The 21,390-nt window shown below is 41.2% G+C and overlaps 1 protein-coding gene across 5 annotated transcripts in view; it reads right to left on the bottom strand.

Moving 5' to 3' along the window:
* Window positions 6,560–21,390, bottom strand: part of SYNPR (synaptoporin) — a 323,587-nt gene continuing 308,756 nt past the window's right edge. For all 5 annotated transcript variants that reach the window (XR_002337609.1, XM_021069171.1, XM_021069169.1 and 2 more), the window contains 2 exons: window positions 12,920–13,111; window positions 6,560–8,240 (listed from right to left, as the gene is read on the bottom strand). Coding sequence is in view for 4 of the 5 variants with exons in the window: in XM_021069171.1 (XP_020924830.1) it covers window positions 7,983–8,240; window positions 12,920–13,111 (450 nt within the window). In the remaining variant the exon portion in view is untranslated. The remainder of the gene's footprint in view (window positions 8,241–12,919; window positions 13,112–21,390) is intronic.

Below are 21,390 nucleotides of genomic sequence, written 5' to 3'. Positions count from 1 at the left end.
ATTAATGTTGATATGGCTAATGCCAACCTCTATCAATGCTTAAAAATGCAACCTAGCTCTCAGCTACTAAGACATGGATCTGAAACTTGTCTTATTTGAGGTGACTGTTTGTATTTGTATTCCTTGTGAGTGCATGTGGCACCATGCTACCAAGTTCTGTGGAAACCTATGTCATTACTGACTGTGAAATTTTCATAGACAGTCTAGGAGCTTTCAGAAAGTGAGAATAACAGTGGACTTATAGAAAAAGGCCGTGATGCTCAGGGCCATGTGTAAGCTACAGAATGTATCACATTCTGGAAGGAACATGGCAGTGGAAATCAATCAGAAGAGACCCGAAGGTCTGAAGAGAACAGGGGAGAAAAATATAAGGAGGAATGTCAATTCACAGGCAAGCAGGGAAAATACTTGAAATAAGGGAACTATTGAGTTTGTATTTTGCTTTTCTCTTGACTTGGCCAAAATGGTATGAGAGTTAATACACGTCATGAGATTGTTTCTAGTAAGTAGGGAGATGACTATATGTTCATATGAGCCAGTGAGTCAAGTTCACAGTGCAAGCCAATTAGACTCTCTCAAACTACAAGCAGTCAGGCAATCAAAATATGAATAATATAGCAGAGGCTCAAAGACAAACCCTTTCTCAGCCACCAGGAAACCTATCAGATTTATTACAACCTCCTTCAAGTGTTTTGTTTAAGAAACCAGGGGGCCTGCCCCTTTAATGAAAATACTCAAGTAGACTTAAAATATTTTCTACCAAAACACAGGACTTCCAGGAAATCTTCTGTTCTCACGCTGGCCTTTTAATGTCCAGTGTCCATTATTCATGGGGTCCCAGGGGGAACTGTTGGAGCCAGGGCTGTTCTTGGAAGAACTTGCTGCCAGGAGGCTCAGAAGAGCATTCAGCTGAGCCCTAAAAACCAGCAAAGCCTCCAAATCCAAGTCAAGCATATTAAGAAATCATTCTTCACTCAACTGAACCTTTAGAAGTCTTAATGACTTAATTAACTTATTCGGTGATTTAAGCCTTATTTTATTCAGCTGGCAAATGATTCTGACAAGAACTATCCTTATAACTATTAAGGACTCAGCATCCCTGTAGTAGCGCTTGATAATTTGGGTTATTGCTGAATGTGCCTCAGTCAGACAGGCAAAGCACATCTGGCTTAAAATATAGTAGAACAGTGGGGTAGCACTGTTATGGTTTAGCAAGGTTTAGAGCAAGTTGTTTTGGACTCAGAGTGACCTGGATTTGAATTTGGCATCTGCCCACTTCCAGCTCAGTCACCTTGAGCTAAGAGGTTACCTGGTGTTTATGAATCTCAATTTTCTCACCTGCTCAAGGGGTATAAAACTAGTATTGCATCTTGCATTAAATAGGAAAGTGTATATAAAGTGGGTGGTATAGTTCTCTGTGTGGACCAGATGCTCAGTAGACGATAGCAATTAAGAACGATTTTTATTAGGGAAGGTGATTGAAAGGATTTTGTCATTATTTAAAGTTTCTGACCTTTGGTTTTCCAACCTGTTTTATGGGAGTAATGCTATTTCATCACACAGTTGTGGTTAAAGGTAAAATGCTTAGCTCAGTGGCTGGCACAATGCACTCTATAAATGGTCCTTGTTACTTTATAGTTGTTATTAAAAATTTATCTTTGGACAGTTAGATAACAATCACATGACATATTGAGGTTAAAGTCTTAGTTATATGCTGGGTAGTCTGGGAATTAATGGGAAAAGTATCTCTTAGGATAAAAGGAAAGGGACTTAAGTTTTAGTCTTTTTCCCAGCATTAAGGCAGTGAACCTATTCAGCATTGCCAAACCTCAGTGCAGTGGACACTATCCATGACCATCTCCTCTGGAACTCACCACTGCATACCTGTTGATCCACTGACTCCCAAATGCCAGGACCTGAGACCCTGCCTTTTTCTGTCTGCTGTAGCCGCCTGGCCCATGCACAGCATGGTCGGAAGGTATGGGGGGCTCGGTACTTCCCCAGAGCAGCCAGCCAGTGACTGACTGGAGGTGGTGGATAAACACCACAGGTACTTTGCTGCAGGGCTAGTCAAACTGTGTGATATGTTTTGCTCTTTGTCTTGTCATCTCCAGGGCGGTTGAGCCACAGTTCCCAACACCTGGAACCTCCTCCCTAATGCAAGATTTATTGGTTCACCTCCCTTCCTTGGTTCACCTCCCTTCCTCAACCCCCTACTTGTACTTGAATTCTTATCTCAGAGTCTACTTCTGTGGGAACTTCACTTTCAAAGGGGGACAGCGATCTCTCCATTTTCACTGGGTTGTTGAGAGGAACAAGTGAAATCATATACATTATGACTTTTGAACACCAAAGCGTAAGTGCTGTATGTAAGTCAGGCCTTACTGTTCTGCCAGATTGAAGATTTCCACACACCAATATTTAAGCCCCAGGAACCAGCCTAAGCTGTTGCTGAAAATGGATGGAGCCCCCATCCTAATTCAGGCTACCATGTTTTTATTTTAGGGCTTCTGGTATTTCATTCTGTGTCCATCCTCCTTCAGTCCTGCTGCCTTCAAGTCAGCCTCTCATGTCCTCCTTAGCATTTATCACTATGTGAAATAACCTTATTTCTTTATCTGTATACACCCTCTGCCCAACACTGGGCTGTAAATTCCACAAGCACACGGATAACATCTATCTTCTTCACCTCTGTATCCCCAGCAACCTGGAACAGAGCTGGACACATGGAAAGTACACAAGAAATAGGTGTGAAATGAAGTCAGTAACCCATTCTCAGCATTCTCATCTACAGGAAGTTGTAAAAGTAGTACACAGAGTCTCATGAACCCTCCACCCAGCTTCCTCTCAGTGCTTACATCTTATATAACTGAGCTATAACATCAAAGCAAGGAAAAGTGATACAGGGATCCTTTCAAACCAATTTTCTTTTTCTTTCTTTCTTTCTTTTTATTTTTTTTGCTTGTGAGGGCCACACCCGTGGCATATGGAGGTTCCCAGGCTAGGGATCTAATAGGAGGAGCTTTAGCCACTGGCCTATGCCTCAGCTCATGGCAATGCCAGATCCTTAACCCACTGGGCGACGCCAGGGATCAAGGCTGTGTCCTCATAGATGCTAGTCAGATTTGTTTCTGCTGTGCCACGATGGGAATTCCTCAAAGCAAATTTTTTTTTTTTTTTGTCTTTTTAGGGCGGCATATGGAGGTTCCCAGGCTAGGAGTCCAATTAGAGCTGTAGCCGCTAGCCTACGCCACAGCCACAGCAACGCGGGATCCAAGCTGCATCTGTGACCCACACCAAGCTCATGGCAATGCCGGATCCTTCACCCACGGAAGCCAGGGATCGAACCCACATCATCATGGATGCTAGTCTTGCGTGTTAACCACTGAGCCATGATGGTAACTCCTTCAAACCAAAATTTGAAGCATGTCATTGCCCTGCTTAGCTGCCTAGTGGCTTCCTAAGGCCCTTCATGATCTGGGTCTCCCAAACTCTGCAGCCCAAACCCTTGGCTCTCCCTTACATGTCCCAGCCCCCCAGCTCTGCTCCTGTCAGTCCTTCTGATACCCTGGACGGTTACCCCCTTGGGGCCTTGGATGTACCTTCCTCTCTGCTTCACATGTTCTGCCCATCACTGATTCCTTCTCATTCTTCACATCCCAGCTTAAATGTGACTTTCTCAGAGAGGCTTCCACTGCCCACACCCTCCCCCCCACCACCCCCGCACTGTTGCACCTCAGAGTAATCAAAATGTATTCTTACATAAGGCATATCTCAGAGACATGATGGGTTCAGTTCCAGACTGCTGAAATACCGCAGTAAAGCGAGGCACATGAATTTTTTTTTGGTTTCCCAGTGCATATAATAGTTATGCTTACTCTATACTGTAGCCTATTAATTGCACAATAGCATTATGTCTAAAAAAGTGAATATCTTAATTTAAAAATAATTGCTAAAAATGCTAACCACCATCTGACAATGAAAGTGTTGCCAAAAACCTTTAATTTGTTAAAAAAAAAAAAACCCAAAAAAACCAAAAACCCAATGTCTGTAAAGCTCAGTAAAAGAAGATATGCCTGTCTTTGGTTTGCTTACTTGTCCATTATTTGAGCTTCAGTCTTGAGTGTAAGCTCCAAGATGCCAGGAGCTGTATTTTGCTCATCACACTATGATTAGAAATTTGACTTATAAAAACGAAGGTTTATATAAGTGTGAAGATATAAGATGTTATCTCAACATTCAATAGCAACCTAACTTTTGTAAAGTGCTGTATGGTTTTATCAGCTTTTCTGCATGTGACTGGGTTGGTTCTTGTCCCTCCCCTCTGAGGTGAATTATCTGCATCCCCTCAGCAATAACAGTAACATTTGTTGGTGGCTGCTGTAGGAGGTTTGATGCTCTGTGACATTGCTCTTGTCCATTCTCTAACTTCAGCCGCAGCTGTGAGGCATAGTTCCTACTCATGTTGACAGTGATCCCCTTCATGCATGCACCTTCCATGGTTCCCCCTTACCCTTCCTCAAGGCCACTAGCCCCAAGAGTGGAGGAGGGGAGGGCAGTAACAGCACTCATGTCAGTTCCCCTCCTCCTACTGTCAGCTGCTACCTAAGGGTTGTTGGGAGTCAAGGTTGCAAGAGCCTGCTCAGCCTACAAGCAACTGCAACCTGGAAATGAGAGAAAGTTACCTGCCCTCTGGGCAGCTCCCAACTGGTGGGGGATGGAGGTTGATAGATAAATATTTCCACTCCTGTCCCTTGCTAGAAAATTGCCAGAGCCATTCTGAACACTGCTCATACATCCTGATAGAGCAGGGTTCCCACCTCTCTTACCACCAACCACTAGTGCCCCCTCTTATCAGATTTTCCTCCTTCCTGGTCTCATTCTCCCTGCTCCCTTACTCTTGCCTCCTCAAATCACTAGAAGCCAAACTAAGACAGTGCCTACATTATGCCAGAAGCTGTCTTGATGCCTTTACGTGGCTTACCTTTTCCTTCTTGATACCCTTCCGATGAGGCAGACCTTACTGTTATCTGTACTGTAGAGACAGGGAGAGTGAAGGATTGAGCAGTTGAGCATCCTGCAGGGGCTTTTGGACCTGATCACAAACCCTGAAGGCTGAAAGGGGTCCCTGGGGTGTAAAGTCCCTTATGTTCTCAGGCTGTACCTGCCTCCAGGTTGTGGCTTCAGAGAAGTACCTGGGCTTCGGAGAAGGCACAGAGGATGAAGGACAGGCAAGGAGATGGCAGCGCAGGGGTTCTAACCCGCAGGTGGTGGGGTCATTGAGCCCACCGTTTTCACTTGTGTACTTTACCTTCTTCTGAGGAAACAGAAGGCTCTAGAAGGTGAAATATAGCTAGTTAGCAATGAGGCTGTGATTCCAAATTAGGTCTACCAGACATATTGACCCAAACTCTCCTACCACGCTGATTACTCCCCTTTAAAAAAAGGCCAGATCTACTGCTATGATCTTGAAACCAAAAATGAATAAAACCAGCTTAATGAAATCCTTGTTGGAATACAGCAGCATTTTACTATAAATCTGCAGTGGACTATGGAAGCATTTTTCTCTCTGAACCAGGGCAGGCAGTGCTTTCCAGTGTTCTTTAGGACTGTTAAGATTGGTAACAAGAACTGCTGTTTCTGAAGATTTCTTCACTCTGGAAAGTTCATGACAATTTAAGAAACAGAGGCCATTTTCTCCTCCCAGATAGGGCTAAAGAAAGCAATCAAATCTAGCCACTATCCCAGGAAATCAGAGGTGGATGGAGGTAAACTTATGCCCGTTCCCTTCTGCCCACTCCCAGCCCACTGCTCTTGGGAGTTAGGTCAAGGCTATTTCCTATCCCCTTTCTCTTAGCCTTCTTCAGCCCATTCTACCCCATAGCCACTGAGGTCATTTTAAAATGTCAGTCTAATGGTGTCCCTCCTCTGCTTAAATTGTTTGATGCTTTCCCTTTAGCTTCTTTAGGGTAAAGACAGAAATCTTGATCCTGGCCCCCAAGCAGGATTTCACCCATACTCCCAATCAGCAGCTACACCTCTCACAAGGCCACTCTTGCTTATTACACTCTGGCAACTCAACACTTCTAGCCTGCCTCCTGCCATCTGACCACTTTGCAAGGCTACTCTCTGAAAGTATTCTCCCTCCCTCCTATCCTTGTGAAACGGTGCAGTTTTAAGGCTGATTCAAGCTCCTCAAGCCCGTTGAGTTCTCCCCAAGCAGCTCAAGTCCCCTCTGATAAATGTTCTCATAGAATCCCATGCCTCTCTGTCACACAGTGTAAATGGGGTGGGATGTTTTACTATCTGTCTTCCCCAATAGAGTGTAAGCTTCCTGAGGTAGGGCATGTTTTTGCTTCTGCTGATCATATCCCTAGCACCTTGCATAGCCGTGGATATAGAAGAGGTCCTGCCATGGTGGAATCAATGAATGAACATCTCTGGGCTCATAAAACAAGGACAGGGTGAGAGATGGAAAGACTGTGCATTCACCCTCTGTTCTCTCATTGGTCAAGCTCATCAGGTTCTATTGTTGTAATTCTCCATTATCCAACCAGCATTGTATGCAATAACTTTATTAAGTTCAAATAGATATCACAATACAGATTTATCCAACAGGATCCAGAAACTGTTTACAGATATCATCTAAGACATACATCTGCTTTGTGCTAAAATGTTTCCAGCATCACAGATCACACAATGGGTTTGTACATTGATAATGACTTATATCTGAAAATAGAGATGCTGAGCTTGCCCTCACTGCTGGGCCCTGGTGTTTCAACTGAATTAAAGAGGTGAATGGACATTTTCTTGATCATTAATACATTCTGGGGAATATTTAATGAGAACACTTTGGGATACAGAGTGGTTCATAGAAGTCATTTTTAATTTATGGGTAACATTCAAATCAGACTTTGTAAGTTGAGACGAGAATTTTTAATAATTGGTTCGAGGAACATATTAACTTTGGAAATAAATAGGATTCATTCGTTTAGTTGGTAGTGTAGCTTCCACAGAATGTCCTTCACACATAAATCTATCAGCTTGATATCTTCTTGATTATGGTGTCTAATAGCTGCATCTCCATTATTCTAAGGAAAAAAACTCTCCATCAACAAACAGTTAGTGGGCTTATTGTTCACAGTCCATAGGATAAGAACCACAACACATCATAGAAAGTTACAAGAATGTAAATATTTAGCTAACTAAATAGAATAAATATTGGGCAATTACCATCTAGAATACTGAATATCTACTAATCAGGAGAAAAAAATCCAAACCTTAGTTACAATGCATTCAAAATTGGATAAAGCCAGAGAGACAGATTTGCAAGAATGCAAAGTAGTGAATATATTTCTTTAAACGTCCATTTAACAAATTCATGGTGCAAACTGGAAAATTTTCATAAATACAGTTCAAATGTTCATTGTGTGAGGAAATGCTTATTCATGCACTAAATCATATGAGCATTGATTCACAAATAAAAAAAATACAGAGTAATTGTCTAAAACCAATACTTAAGAGATTCACAATCCTACAGGGCCTGCAACTAAAAATAATAATACATGCACGTTGTGATGCACCAAATCATCTTTGAGAAATCGTTAAAACGTCTTTCGCATCGAAATGCATAAGAAAACTCAATGCTATTTAATTGGCTTTTTGCATATTACATACTAGAGACTTCAAGCTACAAAATGCTTCTATCTCGACACGCATACAAAACGACCATAAAAGTACCTGTGTATATAACAAGGTACTCTCCAATTAGCCATCCATAATGAATAATCTATCTCCTCATGTCATCTTATCTCTCAGTACCATTTATCACAACTCAGGCCTTTCTGCCTTAATGAGGACTACAGATCTCTGATTTACATTCAACACTCTCTGCATTAATAATTGAAACTCTTAAAAAATTCTTCTGCCACTGACATGGAAAGTGGTAAGACTATCTTCCAAAGATTTCCAACATCACCCTGTTAAATCTGGTTGGTAAAAGAGGCAGGGCCACTGGGCTGTTGGCCAAACTCATCTGAGGATGGCCCCAAACTCGCCTGCTGGCTGTACCCACTGCTCGAGCCATAGCTGTCTTGGTTGTATCCACCTTGGTTGAAGCTACTGGAGTGCTTTTCCATTGGGTCTGAAAGATATCTCTGTCCCGAGGAATGCCAGCCGGTCTCCTTGAAAACAAACCAGATGTTTCCAGCCCAGAGGATAAAGTTCAAGAATCCAAAGACCTAAAGGAGGATCACAGTAAATGAGTGGATGGAAACCCCAGAAAAATCTCCATTTCAGAAAAATCTTTCACAACTCAAAAGGTCACTTTTTGCCTCAATGTGGAGGCCACTTCCAACTTCTCATTCAGAGTCACTCTTTCATCCACAATATCTGACTATTCATGAATGCTTTCTACGTGTGAGACATTGTAAAAAGGGCTGTATGTGTATCCATTCCTTTAGTCAAAGAAGGTGCTATTACTATAACCATACACATCTTTAGATGTGAAGACTGAGGTTTAGCAAAGATAAGGATCTTATTCAAGATCACATGACAAGTAGTAGACAAGTTAAACCCTATCCCACTGTACTCCAGAGTCTGCATCCCTACCTAATCCATCACTATCTCCCCAAACAAGGTAATCCCCTTGGTGTGTAAAATATCTTCAGGGCATATGGGGTTGAGTATTTCCATTTTAATGATGGTTCATTAATTTATAAGATTACCTTCACTTTAATGCTAAAGATACTACTTTTCCATTTGTGGAAATGATATAAGTAAAATAAATCAAAGTAAAAAGATGGAGTCAGCGATGGTCCAGGTGGGATGCAGACAAGCATACACCTGGTAGCATACCCAGAGTGTGTGCCTGTTTGAATAGTTGTGCTTCCTGTGCCTCTCACATTCAGAAGTGAAGGCTCAGACAGAAGTCTGAATGAAGGGATGGCTTCAGAGAAGTGTGAAGGACTGAGGGTGAAACTTTCATATGGAGATTGCTTTCACTTTCTGGAAGGGTGTCCTCAATGATTGATCCAAAGGATCAGGTGTCATTTCCCCAGGTCTTGAGTGTCGGATGGAAGCAGAACTGCGTGCAGCTTCAAGAGGCCAAAACAGAACAGTTGTTCTGCAGCCTCTTTCAAGGAGGACTGGATGACTGGGAATTAACCACAGGAGGTCACTTTTAACAGCCCCCTCTTGGAGACAGATAATGATTGTGTGATACAAAGCTGTGATGACATTGCATTTAGTAACCACTCCAGCATGACACTAACTAATCAAAATGGACTTGGGCAGTGGCCGCAGCTCTGGAATAGGTTTCTGGAAGCTCCCTGATGGGCCAAGAGAGTTCATCCCTTGGTTGCTGGATGTTGGGATATTCTGGAGGGGCCTGGGGGCTTGGAACACAGGCTCCAAACTTCTAGATTTTTAGCAGCAGGTGGATCAGGGCACACTACCGTGGGGCCAAGCCCTCTGGCTCTGGAGTCTGAGTGGTCTGGGCTTTGCAGTTTTTCGCTTTATGACAAGGCAGCTAGCCTCTGAACCTGAGCATTTTAAAATTCTATGACATGACAATTTCCTTCCTTGGGTGATAGCTGTGAGGATTAAAGCAGCAACACAGTCCCGGCAGGACATGTTAGTAAATGCTTACTGATTGCTAAGTTATGCTTTAAGTCACTTTCTGAAACGTTTCTATGAATTGTGTTCAGATGACTCTTTTGCTGAGGCAGAAACTGAAGCAAGGTTTTGACAGTGAGGCTGTAACCCCAAGAGATGTCAAGAGCCAAAATGGAGTATCTAGGTTCCTAACTGATCTCACTGAAGACTGATTCATCCAGGCTTCCCTCCCTCCCTTCTTCCCTATTCCATCCTCTTTCCTCCCTTTCATGTTAATTGAGATTTATTTAACATTATTTTGTACCTAATGTGCTAGGCTCCTTACTGAGAGAGATGGAAAACATAAATAAGGTACTTACAGTTTAACAGCTGTGTGATCAGAATGAATCAGGCAATCATGGACAAAACTCTAATTTACACACAGGACTTCAAAGCCATGTATACAATCACTAGGATATTTTCCATCAAAGGGGAGATTATGATTAAACTACATCTCTGTGAGTACATGTCAATATATGAGTACAAAAAAGTTATCATGCAATCTTTTCAGATATGAAGGGACGGCTCTGCCTAGGTCTGTAATTTCACGTTTTCTATTCCTTGGTCTCTCTCTTTCCCCTGCGGCTACTTGGTTTCTAAAAAAGGGATGCTTGAGAAGAACCTAGAAATCAGGGAAATGCAACTTAAAAGTACATAAACGTGACATTGCCATGAATCTATTTAAAGAGTGGTGATGTCTAAATTTACTGCCACCAGAGTGGTCTCACAGATCTCTGGGCTGGTCCATTTCAGGGGCACATGGGCCCTTGAACTTTTCCTTGCCATTTCTTTTCCTTGCTATTTTTAAAAAAAATTTAAAATTTTGTTTTTTATTTTTTTAAATTATAGCTGATTTACAGTGTTATGTCCATTTCTGCTGCACAGCATAGTGACCCAGTCATACATATACATACTATCTTCCACCATGTTCTATTCCAAGACATTGGATATAGTTCCCTGTGCAGTACAGTAAGACCTCATTACATATCAGTATTAAATGTAATAGTTTGCAACTAGCAACCCCCTTGATAGCTCAGTGGTACTTTCCTTGCCATTTTGTTGTAACTGAAATCAGCCTGAGGATTTTGATTCTAGCCTAGATGTGGGACAGCAGAAAGACTGAAAACAGACAGTGTATAACATGAGAAAGAATGGGGAGAGGACATTAGCTTGTCTGAGAACATGTATCAAGACTACTTTGGTGGGAGTTCCTGACATTTCTCAGTGAGGTTAAGAACCCGACTAGTATCCATGAGGATGTGGGTTCGATCCCTAGCCTTGTTCAGTGGGTTAGGTATCTGGCGCTGCTGTGAGCTGCGATGTATGTCACAGATGCAGCTTCGATCCTGAGTTGCTGTAGCGTGGGCCAGCAGCTGCAAATCTGATTTGACCTCTAGTCCCTAGGCTGGGAACATCCTAAAGAGCAAAAAAAGCAAAAAAAGCAAAAAAAAAAAAAAAAAAAAAAAAAAAAAAAGATTGCCCTGGTGAAGCTGGAGAAATAGAAAGATACACTGAGAATGGTTTGTCAGAGTCAGCTCCTATTACCTGTGACCTAACTATTATACCACATAGGGATACTGGTACCCGAAGTGGGGTATGAAGAATGGCTGGCCTTTAGGAATAGGAGGATTATTTTACTTTAGCCAGTTTAAATTGAGTTTTCTGTTATAGGAAATGAAGACACAGATAGGGATCCAGAACTCTAACAGCCCCAGACCTGCCCTTCCACACAGGTTACATTAGTTGCTTTCTATATGTTCTCCTTTTGATTTTAAGACACACGTCACATTGTTTCTCATTCAAAATTGGCATCTGCTAGCCTAAAACTTATTAGAGACATCAGAAACAGAATTCAACAGGCTATGCATGATGTCATAATTTACTAGAAGGACTAAAACACTGCATGATTTTATCTTTTGTTCTCAGATTCTGAGATCAGGGTTACAATAACTTTCATTAAGCCTATAAACAAAGTACAGAAGCAGCATAATATATTTTAAAGTGTACTTCATATATTAATAAATAAAAATTACTGTGAGGCCCTAATACATAATTTATTTCAATGTTTACTATCTTATTACTAAGGCAAGATTCATGGTCAAATCACCAGCAGCTGTTTAGCTCCCATTTTTCCTTTCTTAAATGCAGTCTCAGATTAAATTTCAGAAAGCTGTAGAAACATAAGTTAACAGTGAAGCAAAGATAATTATTTTGTAAGGGTTGCTAAGGAATGTCATTCCTTCATCAAACACTGTTGGCCCTTCTATTCTTCGCTAACTACTGCTTTTTGCAGCCATTATAGCTTCTGTCTCTCAGATACAGTTTCTTTCTTTGGAACAACACAAAAAACTCATAAAGTAAGAAAGAAATTTAGTGGCTCTACTGTCAGATGTTCTGTCTTCCTCTACAAGCCATACACTTGATGATAATATTTGACTCTGTTCAACTAATGTAGTTCAACTTTCCCCAAGTTATCAAGCAACTAAACCAGGAGCATGGAGAATATTAAAAAAATTACCATAACTATTATACGTATTTTTTATACTCGGCATTTCTTTCTGTACACTACTGGGTCCAAGTATTTTTCTCCAGACAGCCAACTGGGTGTATTTTACCTATGCGTGGCTTGAACAATGTTTTCTTCCCAGGAAACTTCTATGCCATCAAATATTCCTTTTAACTTCTGGCAGATTTCAGCCTTAAAGTTCAGATTATGTATCTGCTTCTGGCTTAGAATTCTGACTTGACTGTCATCCAAGCAACAGCTGCCAGTACCTGCTGGGCTCTTATTAAGAACTCTGTAATTGGCAGCATTTAAGTCTATGGGTTCTGACAATAGAAAACTGGAAGGCCCAGGGACTGTCTTGCACAGAGAGTGAACTGTCACCTCTTAGATGGGCACAGTTTCAGAGGCAAAAATTTCCAAGATGACTCTTGAGATGTTTTTCTGATTCCCTTCATTGGCAAACAAAGATTTGGGAGGTTGGAGTTCCCACTGTGGCTCAGCAGATTAAGAAACCAACATAGTGTCTGTGAGGATGAGGGTTTGATCCCTGGCATCACTCAGTGGTTTAAGGGTCCAGTGCTGCCTCAAGCTGTGGCATATTTGCAGATGTGACTCAGATCTGGCATTGCTGCAGCTATGGTGTAGGCTGGCAGCTGTAGCTCTGATTCAACCCCTAGTCTGGGAACATCCATGTGCCACAGGGGTGGCCTTAAAAAAAAAAAAAAAGATTTGGGAGGTGAAATGTAGAGGGCAACGTACCACGGAAGTGTTCAGGCTGGACATCACAGGGCTGTGGACGGCTGTGCACTTGTTGGACGGTTGTTTGCAAGCTGACATCAGTAACAACACTTCTTTGGGATCTGTAGCAACCTTGACGTCAGACAGCCCTTTCGCCCAAGCTGAGGAACCCACCAACCACAAGAATGAAAAGACTACAGTGACGATAAAGTCCTACAGAAAGAGATAAGACAGGAAGAGAAATGTGAATTCTAGAAACAAATAGATGCATTTGTACAACTCTTTGGTTTGCTTTTTGGAAAAGTCCAAGATCCCATAGCACTGGAACCATGCTGAAAAGCGAATAAAAAAGTTTTGTGATTTTTTTTAATATTTCTAGAAAATAAATAATAGCAACAATAATGAATGCTTACTATGCTTCTGGTGATGAGGGGCTACTTCTCATATCCTTCCTTGTGACTCAGAGACTGGGGGTGGGGGTGGGAGTCACCCACACCCAAGACTTCAGCAGACCATGTTCTAGCATAGGACAATTTTTCAGATTTACTGTATTTATGTTTGACAACTATAAAAATGCTGCATACTGTTTACCCAGAATAATAAAAACACTGACTTGGAAAGGAAAATAATAAATTTGACATACCAACAGAAACAGACCTCTCTTTTATTTTAAATGATCAATACCTCACATAGAAAATTTGGCATCTGTTTCTTTCCTACCTAAGGCAGTGTCACATCTCACTTCCTCTGTGAGTCTCCCCTCATGCTATGATTCAATTATTTTTCATCAAGATCTCTTGATCTACACTGAAGGAACTCTTATGCTTTAATATTGTTGTTGTGAATGATTTGTTACTGTGTCTTTTGTGAGAATGTTCTAGAAGGTCCACAGCTAAAAGGGGCTGAATCTTCTGAGCAATTGGTCTTTTTTTATCCAGGGGCCATTGCCAATTATGTAACTCATCAACTGACCATTTTACATTGGCTTTAGAAAATGTAGGGCCAACCTGTTATCTCCTCAAAGGTTTTTTTCTTTCTTTCTTTTTTACTATCCTGGGTATTTTAACCCTACTCCTATTTTTGCTTTTATGCCCTTCCTGCATTTTCTATTGTTGTCTTCATCTTTAATTAATTTCATCTTGAGTTTCATATGTCTCTGTAAGCCATGTGAAAGTGTTTCTGGAATGAGATATAGGTATAAATGAACAGGCAAAAAATACAGTCTCTACAGCTATTTCATTATCTGTAAGGAAATTCGGAATGAAGAAACTCAAGGGGTAGGGTTTGAATTAGAAAATGGAGGAATGGTTGCAAATAAACAAGCCAGGATGACTGTGCCAAACACAACTTTCTCTTCATGTTCAATCTGTACCTATCTCATTCCTTCATTCCTTCAAAGAGTAATTTTTGAGCAATGCATCAGATATTCAGTAAGGTCTTTTGGGGGTTTAAAAATGCACAATCTAGGTTTTACTTTCTTGATTTTACTTATTTGTTAGTAGCCAGTAGATATCCTATAATTCCAACTATGAGTAGCTGGAATTATTTATGCTCATCATAGTTAGAAATACTTTTTTTTTTGTCTTCAAACTGCAAGTACTCTATTTCCACTGCCTTAAGAATTTTGGAAATACTCCTGGAAATCTGACCACCCTTTTAAAAATTAGAGGCTATTAGGATGGGGAAACTTTAAAAGGCTGTTAGGATGGGGAAACCTCTCAACTGGAAACTGAAGAAAATACCACCTCTTTAAAACTTATTTATTGGAGTTCCCATCGTCGCTCAGTGGCCAATGAATCCAACTAGGAACCATGATGTTGCGGGTTCAATTCCTGGCCTCGCTTGGTGGGTTGGGGATCCAGTGTTGCTGTCAGCTGTGGTGTAGGCTGCAGACGCAGCTCGGATCCCACGTTGCTGCGTCTCTGCCAAAGGCTGGCAGCTACAGCTCGATTAGACCTCTAGCCTGGGAACATCAATATGCTGCAGGTGCAGCCCTAGAAAAGGCAAAAAGACAAAAAAAAAAAAAAAACCCAAAAAAAACAAAACCCAAACTTATTAAAATAATAGTAATAATATCTAACATTTATTGAGCTCTTACAAAAAAAACCCCAAACTTATTAAAATAATAGTAATAATATCTAACATTTATTGAGCTCTTGTGTTTTATTTTTCCAAGTTTGCATGAATTAACTGTGGTTTTTTTTTTTTTTTTTTTTGTCTTTTTGCCATTTCTTGGGCTGCTCCTGCAGCATATGGAGGTTCCCAGGCTAGGGGTCTAATCGAAGTTGTAGCCGCCGGCCTATACAACAGCCACAGCAACGCAGGATCCGAGCCGCATCTGCAACCTACACCACAGCTCACGGCAACGCCGGATTCTTAACCCACTGAGCAAAGCCAGGGATCAAACCCGCAACCTCATGGTTCCTAGTCAGATTTGTTAACCACTGAGCCACGACAGGAACTCCGTCTTTTTGCCTTTTCTAGGGCCGCTCCCATGGCATATGAAGGTTCCCAGGCTAGGGGTCTAATTGGAGCTAGCTGCTGGCCTACACCAGAGCCACAGCAACGTGGGATCTGAACTGTGTCTGTGACCTACACCACAGCTCATGGCAACACCAGATCCCTAACCCACTGAGCAAGGCCAGGGATTGAACCTGCAACTTCATGGTTCCTAGTTGTATTCGTTAACCACTGAGCCATGATGGGAACTCCTGAATTAACTGTTTTAATCCTGACAACAGCACTGTGAAACAGATGCTGATCCTGTCCCCATTTTACAGTTGAGAAAACTGAAGCATGGAGAAGTTGAATAAAATTCTCAGAGTCATGTTAGTAAGTGGGGGAACCAGGATTCTAAGCCAGTCTGTCTGTTTCCAGTTAACCTGTGAGCTTAAATATTCTACACTGCCTTTTAGGTCTGCTTTCAGGAATATTCATCTTTTTATTTAAAACAGGAATACTAAGAAAGTTAAAAAGGAAGACTTGAGGTCTTGCTTAAGTTCAGCATGACAAGCTAGCAATCAATCACTTTCCATAAACAAACTTTAAGACTAAAGTCAAGATCTATGTCCTTGGAGTAAATATGCTATTTGAGAGAGCTAATCTAACCCTTTACACCCTAGTACCATTTTATAGAGATCCATGTACTATACTGAGATATCTCATATGAGTTAAAATCTCAGAGTCTGTCATAAGATAGGCCTGGGGTTGAGTCCTGACTTTGTTACTTATTAGTTGTGTGTCCCTATGCAATTTGCTAAACTACACAGAGGCTCATTTTAGCCCTCTGTAAATTGGGATAATAATAGTATCTATCCCATAGGATGGTTGTGAGGAGTGAAAATGTGTATGTTTGCCTATTTCTCCAAATAAGATGTCAGCTCCATGAAGACAGAGACTGTTTACCTTGCTTATTGCTGGGTTTTGGCAGAAGAAGTGCCAGCAACATTGGTTGAGAGATAGAATAAATGAATATACAAAAGGTCCCAATTTGGTTATATAAATTTATAATTTATATAAACTTATGGGAGTTTACCAGGTGGTAATGGTAGGACTAGAGAGGACTTCTATTTTATATAAGCTTGTATATTTTTAAACATTTAATTAGACCAAATAAAAACAGCATGGCAATGTGACCAAGGTACTGATTGATTAGATCAACAGCTCTCCCAAACAGAACTTCAGGTGGCCCCATTTGTTCTTATGGCAGTACCAGGTGGTATACTCAGACCTAATAATGTCATTAGAATTGAGAGTTTCTGTGTCAACGGTTTCAGAAAGCAGACTCAAGCCAGGTTTTCTCTAACTATGCAAAATGTGGCAATGGAGGCAACTATGGCAGAACTCTAGCTAGAGTATAAATTGGCCTGAACTTGTTTTGGACTTTGAGTGGAAGCCTGAGTTTAAAGCTACATTCAGAGACTGAGATGTGGGAGCAAAGCTCTGAACCCACTTTCCTCCCACCCCGTCATCTCCTGTAGAGGTTCCTGTTACCGAGCCAGGTTCTTTTGCCCAATGCTCAGCAAGTAGAGATGCACAGGATTTCAGCAAAGAGAGGGTTTGTTTACAAGGAAAACGCCTGTAACCACTGAGAACAAATTTCAAACCCACCCACAGAAAGCAAACGTTTGGGAGGTATTTATGGGATGAGGAATAAAACGGCAGGGCCGTCTGAGGTGTGGGAGGCGTGGGGAGCTTGGGGAAAGGTGATTGGAAAAAGGTTCAGGAATCCTTGTTCTGTTCAGGTTAAGAAGGCTACAAACCTCCGCAAGTGGAGTTTTTCAACCCTCTGATATCAAAAAGGTCACCTAGCGGGCACTGACGCATGCCCAGTTGAAGGATTGTTGGTCTGATCCCATCTTGACCAACTCAGCTGGAATGAGACACAGCTGACTCTAAATTCCTTTTGCTTGGAGGACATGCAGGTCTTAAAATGACCTTGATTAATGAAGGCAGGTGAAATGGATTTAATCCGTTTCACTCCCATGGGCCACACCCCACTGGAACCCCATCTGATCCATGCAAGTTAGCTTCTGCACACAGAACAAGGTAGTGAGGAGCAGAGGGTCCATCAGAAGCTGTCCCAACTAGTGGTTGTCTTAGGAACTGCAACAACAGCTAATGCCACCTTTTGTGCTGTCACATTAAGTGTGCTGTCACATTTACTGAGTGTTTCCTCTATGCCAGGCACTCTGCTAAGCACCCACAGGTGCTTAATCTCATGCCTAGGTGCTTATGTTAGCCTGCTTTTCTTAGGAGGAAACTGAAGCACAGACAGAACAAATACTTTCCTTACAATTAATGCCTGGCTTGATTACTGTGCCATATCATGAGTTTTCTGAAAAGTTGGGACAGATGTTCTTTAGCGTATTTTAGGTAATTAGTTGATGTTCTCTAAGTTTTATTCATTTGTTATTACTTAAACAATTTTGATCTTATCTACATATTTCTGGTGTTATTAAATATTTTATCTAAAGAAAATTAGTTATTTTACATAAATAAGGTTCTCAGAAGGAAATTATATGTGTAGCATAAACACTAAACCACCAAAATTGCCACAGATAGAAGAAGAACTGCAAACATAAAGGCTAGACAGTAAAAATAAAATACCTTAAGTTATAGCTGGGTATGTTGGCACAAGGCTTTGGAACTTAGGATCTTGGTTAAAAGGGAGATCAGTCAGTGTTAGCGGGATATTAAAGAAATACTAGCATGACCTAATTAGAAGGCTTACAGTTAAATTGAATAGTCAGCATCTTTTCCATTCATGTTATTAAATGCCGTGTTAGTGGCCCACCTCAAACCATCTTCTTTACCAGGATAGGTAAGCACCTTGTACTTGAGAGTGACCTCCTCCTGATGGTGTACGTAAGAATCCAGTTGTTTACGAATGCTACCCTTGACTTCCTAACAGAGATAGAATATGCATGGAATAAAGTCAAGACATACTTAAAAAAATTTTTTTTTAAAGTATAGTTGATTTACAATGTTCTGTCAATTTCTGCTGTACATCATAGTGACACAGTCATAGATGGATATTTTTTCTCATACTATCTTCCATTATGTTCTATTACAAGTGATTGGATATAGTTCCCTGTGCTATAAAGCAGAACCGCATTTCTTATCCATTCTAAATATAATAGCTCGCATCTAATAACCCCACGCTATCCATTTCACTCCCTCCCCCTTGGCAACCACAAGTCTTTTTTTCCATGTCTGTGAATCTGTTTCTGTAGATAGGTTCATTTGTGCCACATTTTAGATGCCATATATAAGTGATAACGTGGTATTTTCCTTTCTCTTTCTGACTTCACTCAGGATGAGAATCTTACTGTTAGGTTATCATGGTACACTTGATAACCCTCTGAAGATATCTTCTGCTAGCTGTGTTTATGCTATTTCCTCCATAGAGAAGAGAGGCTGACATTGGAAAGGTGCTTTAATGGTTCCCCAAACCTCTCATACTTGGGATGAATTGCCCCCTGCAGCCCCAAGAAGTAGTCAGAAGAGGTATTACTAGCTCCATATTGAAGATGAAGAAACTGTGGCCAAGAGGGCTGAATGATGTACCCACGGTTCATTAAATGGTTTATAAAATGAGCTCTGAGCTACTGGCCTCACTCTTTACCCAAAGAACATGGATATGGTTGTGTTTCTGCAATATGTGTTAAGTATCTTTCAGTGATCCCAGAAAACAGCTTCCTTGGCAGAGGGAGAAGCCTGGCTTCATGCTGGCTCCCTGGTTTGTTTCCATTTTATCTGTTGGGTGTGTTTTTGTTGCCCCTACTTCTCCTAATTTGGTGTTAGCAAACTAATTTTTACTAGAATTTAATTTAATGTATTAAAGATGCTTGTCCTGGGGCATAGAAGAAGGAGTCGTCTATGGTGTCAGAAAACTTAATGTTAGAGCCAGGTCTCCATCTTTCCCTGATGGCGGCTCAGCACTACTCCACCGGATATTGGTAAACACAACTTCCCATTTTTATCTATTAGCAAATATTCCCAGTATCTCAACCCCAATTACTTTATTATCTATCCTATTTGATGGCTTTGCTTTGTTTTCTGTGGCTGGTTCCCATACCAAGTGCCTATACCAGAAAGTGAAGTGCAACGAGTTGTTCTCAGTCCTGGTGTAGCTGGATTCACTTTGCTAAGTCAGCTTCCTCGAGTCCCAGAGTGAAGCTGTGGATCAGGAAACAGAAATCAAACAGCAGGATAGAATCTCAGCTCAGGGAAGAGCTTTGGACTTGTTTTGGAAGAGAGAATTGCTAAGCAGAGGCTGGATTGGATAACATTCTGTCCCCTCAAAGGTTTGTTTCATTGTTATATTTGGAAAGACTAATAATGACATCCAACTTCCTAGCAGTTTTTAATTCACTATGGCAGACCATCATTTGATCTTCACAATTACTGCATAAGGGTGGAGATAATTAAACTAATTTTACAGATTCAGGGAAGTTAAATGATGTATCCAACTTGTCTAAAGCAACTGAGATTTGAAATCAGGACCTTGGGCTCCATGTTTAGAGAGTGGGTTTTCCATTATGACCAAGTGTTCCGAAGTTTGGGCTACTTAACTGTGGGAACACAGAGCAACAAATAACATTGAGCTATGCAGGAGGAAAGGCTTTTTTCCCTCACAATAATCTTCTTATAGGTGTAGTAAAGGAGAATGTCTCAGCTGGATGTTAATAATCTCTAGGAGTTCCTTTATGGCACAGCAGCTTGTGTCACTGCTGTGGCATGGGTTCAGTCCCTGGCCTGAGAACTTCTACATGCTTGGTGCTTGATCAAATAAAAAGTCTCTAATACATATTTCACAAATAATTAACATCTGTCTATCAAAGAAAATTGGCCCTAGGCTCAGAGCCTTCAGGTAAACAATGGTATCTGGCTGGAATATAGTGCTCCATTTTTACTGATTTACGTTTACTTTCTATTTATGTCAAATAATACTGGATTTCTACATCGAAGGGTCATACAGGGTTTTCTTCAAAAATGCATTTTATTGAAGTTTAAAAAAATAATTTAATCTAAAGAATGATAGTAAATAATTTGTGGCCCAAGTGAGAGTAGCAAGGCAGAGAATGCCTGAGGTGCAGAAAGGACTGTATGGCTCCATCATGGACTGGGAACACTGGGACTCAGCCAGAGCTCTCTTCTGAAATGAAAAGAGAGCCAGAGATGTGAGTCACATATGTAATTTTATTTTAATTAATTAGTTAGTCTTTTTAGGGCCTCACCTGTGGCATATGGAGGTTCCCAGGCTAGGGGTCTGATTGGAGCTGTAGCCGCCAGTCTACACCACAGCCACAGCCATGCCAGATCCAGGCCGCCTCTGTGACCTACACCACAGCTCACAGCAATGCCAGATCCTTAACCTACTTAGTAAGGCCAGGGATCGAACCTCTGTCCTCATGGATACAGGTCAGATTTATTTCTGCTGAGCCACGATGGGAACTCCACATATGTAATTTTAAATTTTACAGTAGCCACATTAAAAAAAGCAAACACCCTGATACAATTCATTACATTAATACATTATATGTATTTATATAATAAAACCCAATATGTAAAATATTATTTCATATAATATAAAATTATAAATAAAACCTTTTATTTTTTTGGTATTAAGTCTTTGAAAACTGGTGTGTATTTTATCCCTATAGCACATCTTAATTTGGTATCAGCCACATTTCGCAGTCAGTGGTCACATGTTGCTATGGCTACCCTCTGGGACAGCACATCGCAAATCCACCATTAACACATGGAAGCACTATTATACTCACTGTGTCCCTTGTCCTGTTTTGGGTCACTGGTGTCACAGTTTCTCTTGGAATTGAGCCCAAGTTGGCCCTGGCAGCCATGCCTCAGCTTAGCTTTTCCAAGGCTAGCGCACCTCTCACATCCCACACCGCCCCCCGTACCCCCTGGCCTGTAGGAACCCACAGTGGGTTGATATGGTGGCCCAGTACATCGGCCCAGTGGTCTGG

The sequence above is a fragment of the Sus scrofa genome, chromosome 13 (genome assembly GCF_000003025.6).
Source record: "Sus scrofa isolate TJ Tabasco breed Duroc chromosome 13, Sscrofa11.1, whole genome shotgun sequence".
NCBI lineage: Eukaryota > Metazoa > Chordata > Mammalia > Artiodactyla > Suidae > Sus > Sus scrofa.
Note: the sequence above shows the minus strand (reverse complement) of the source record. Positions and strands in the feature narration are given on the sequence as shown.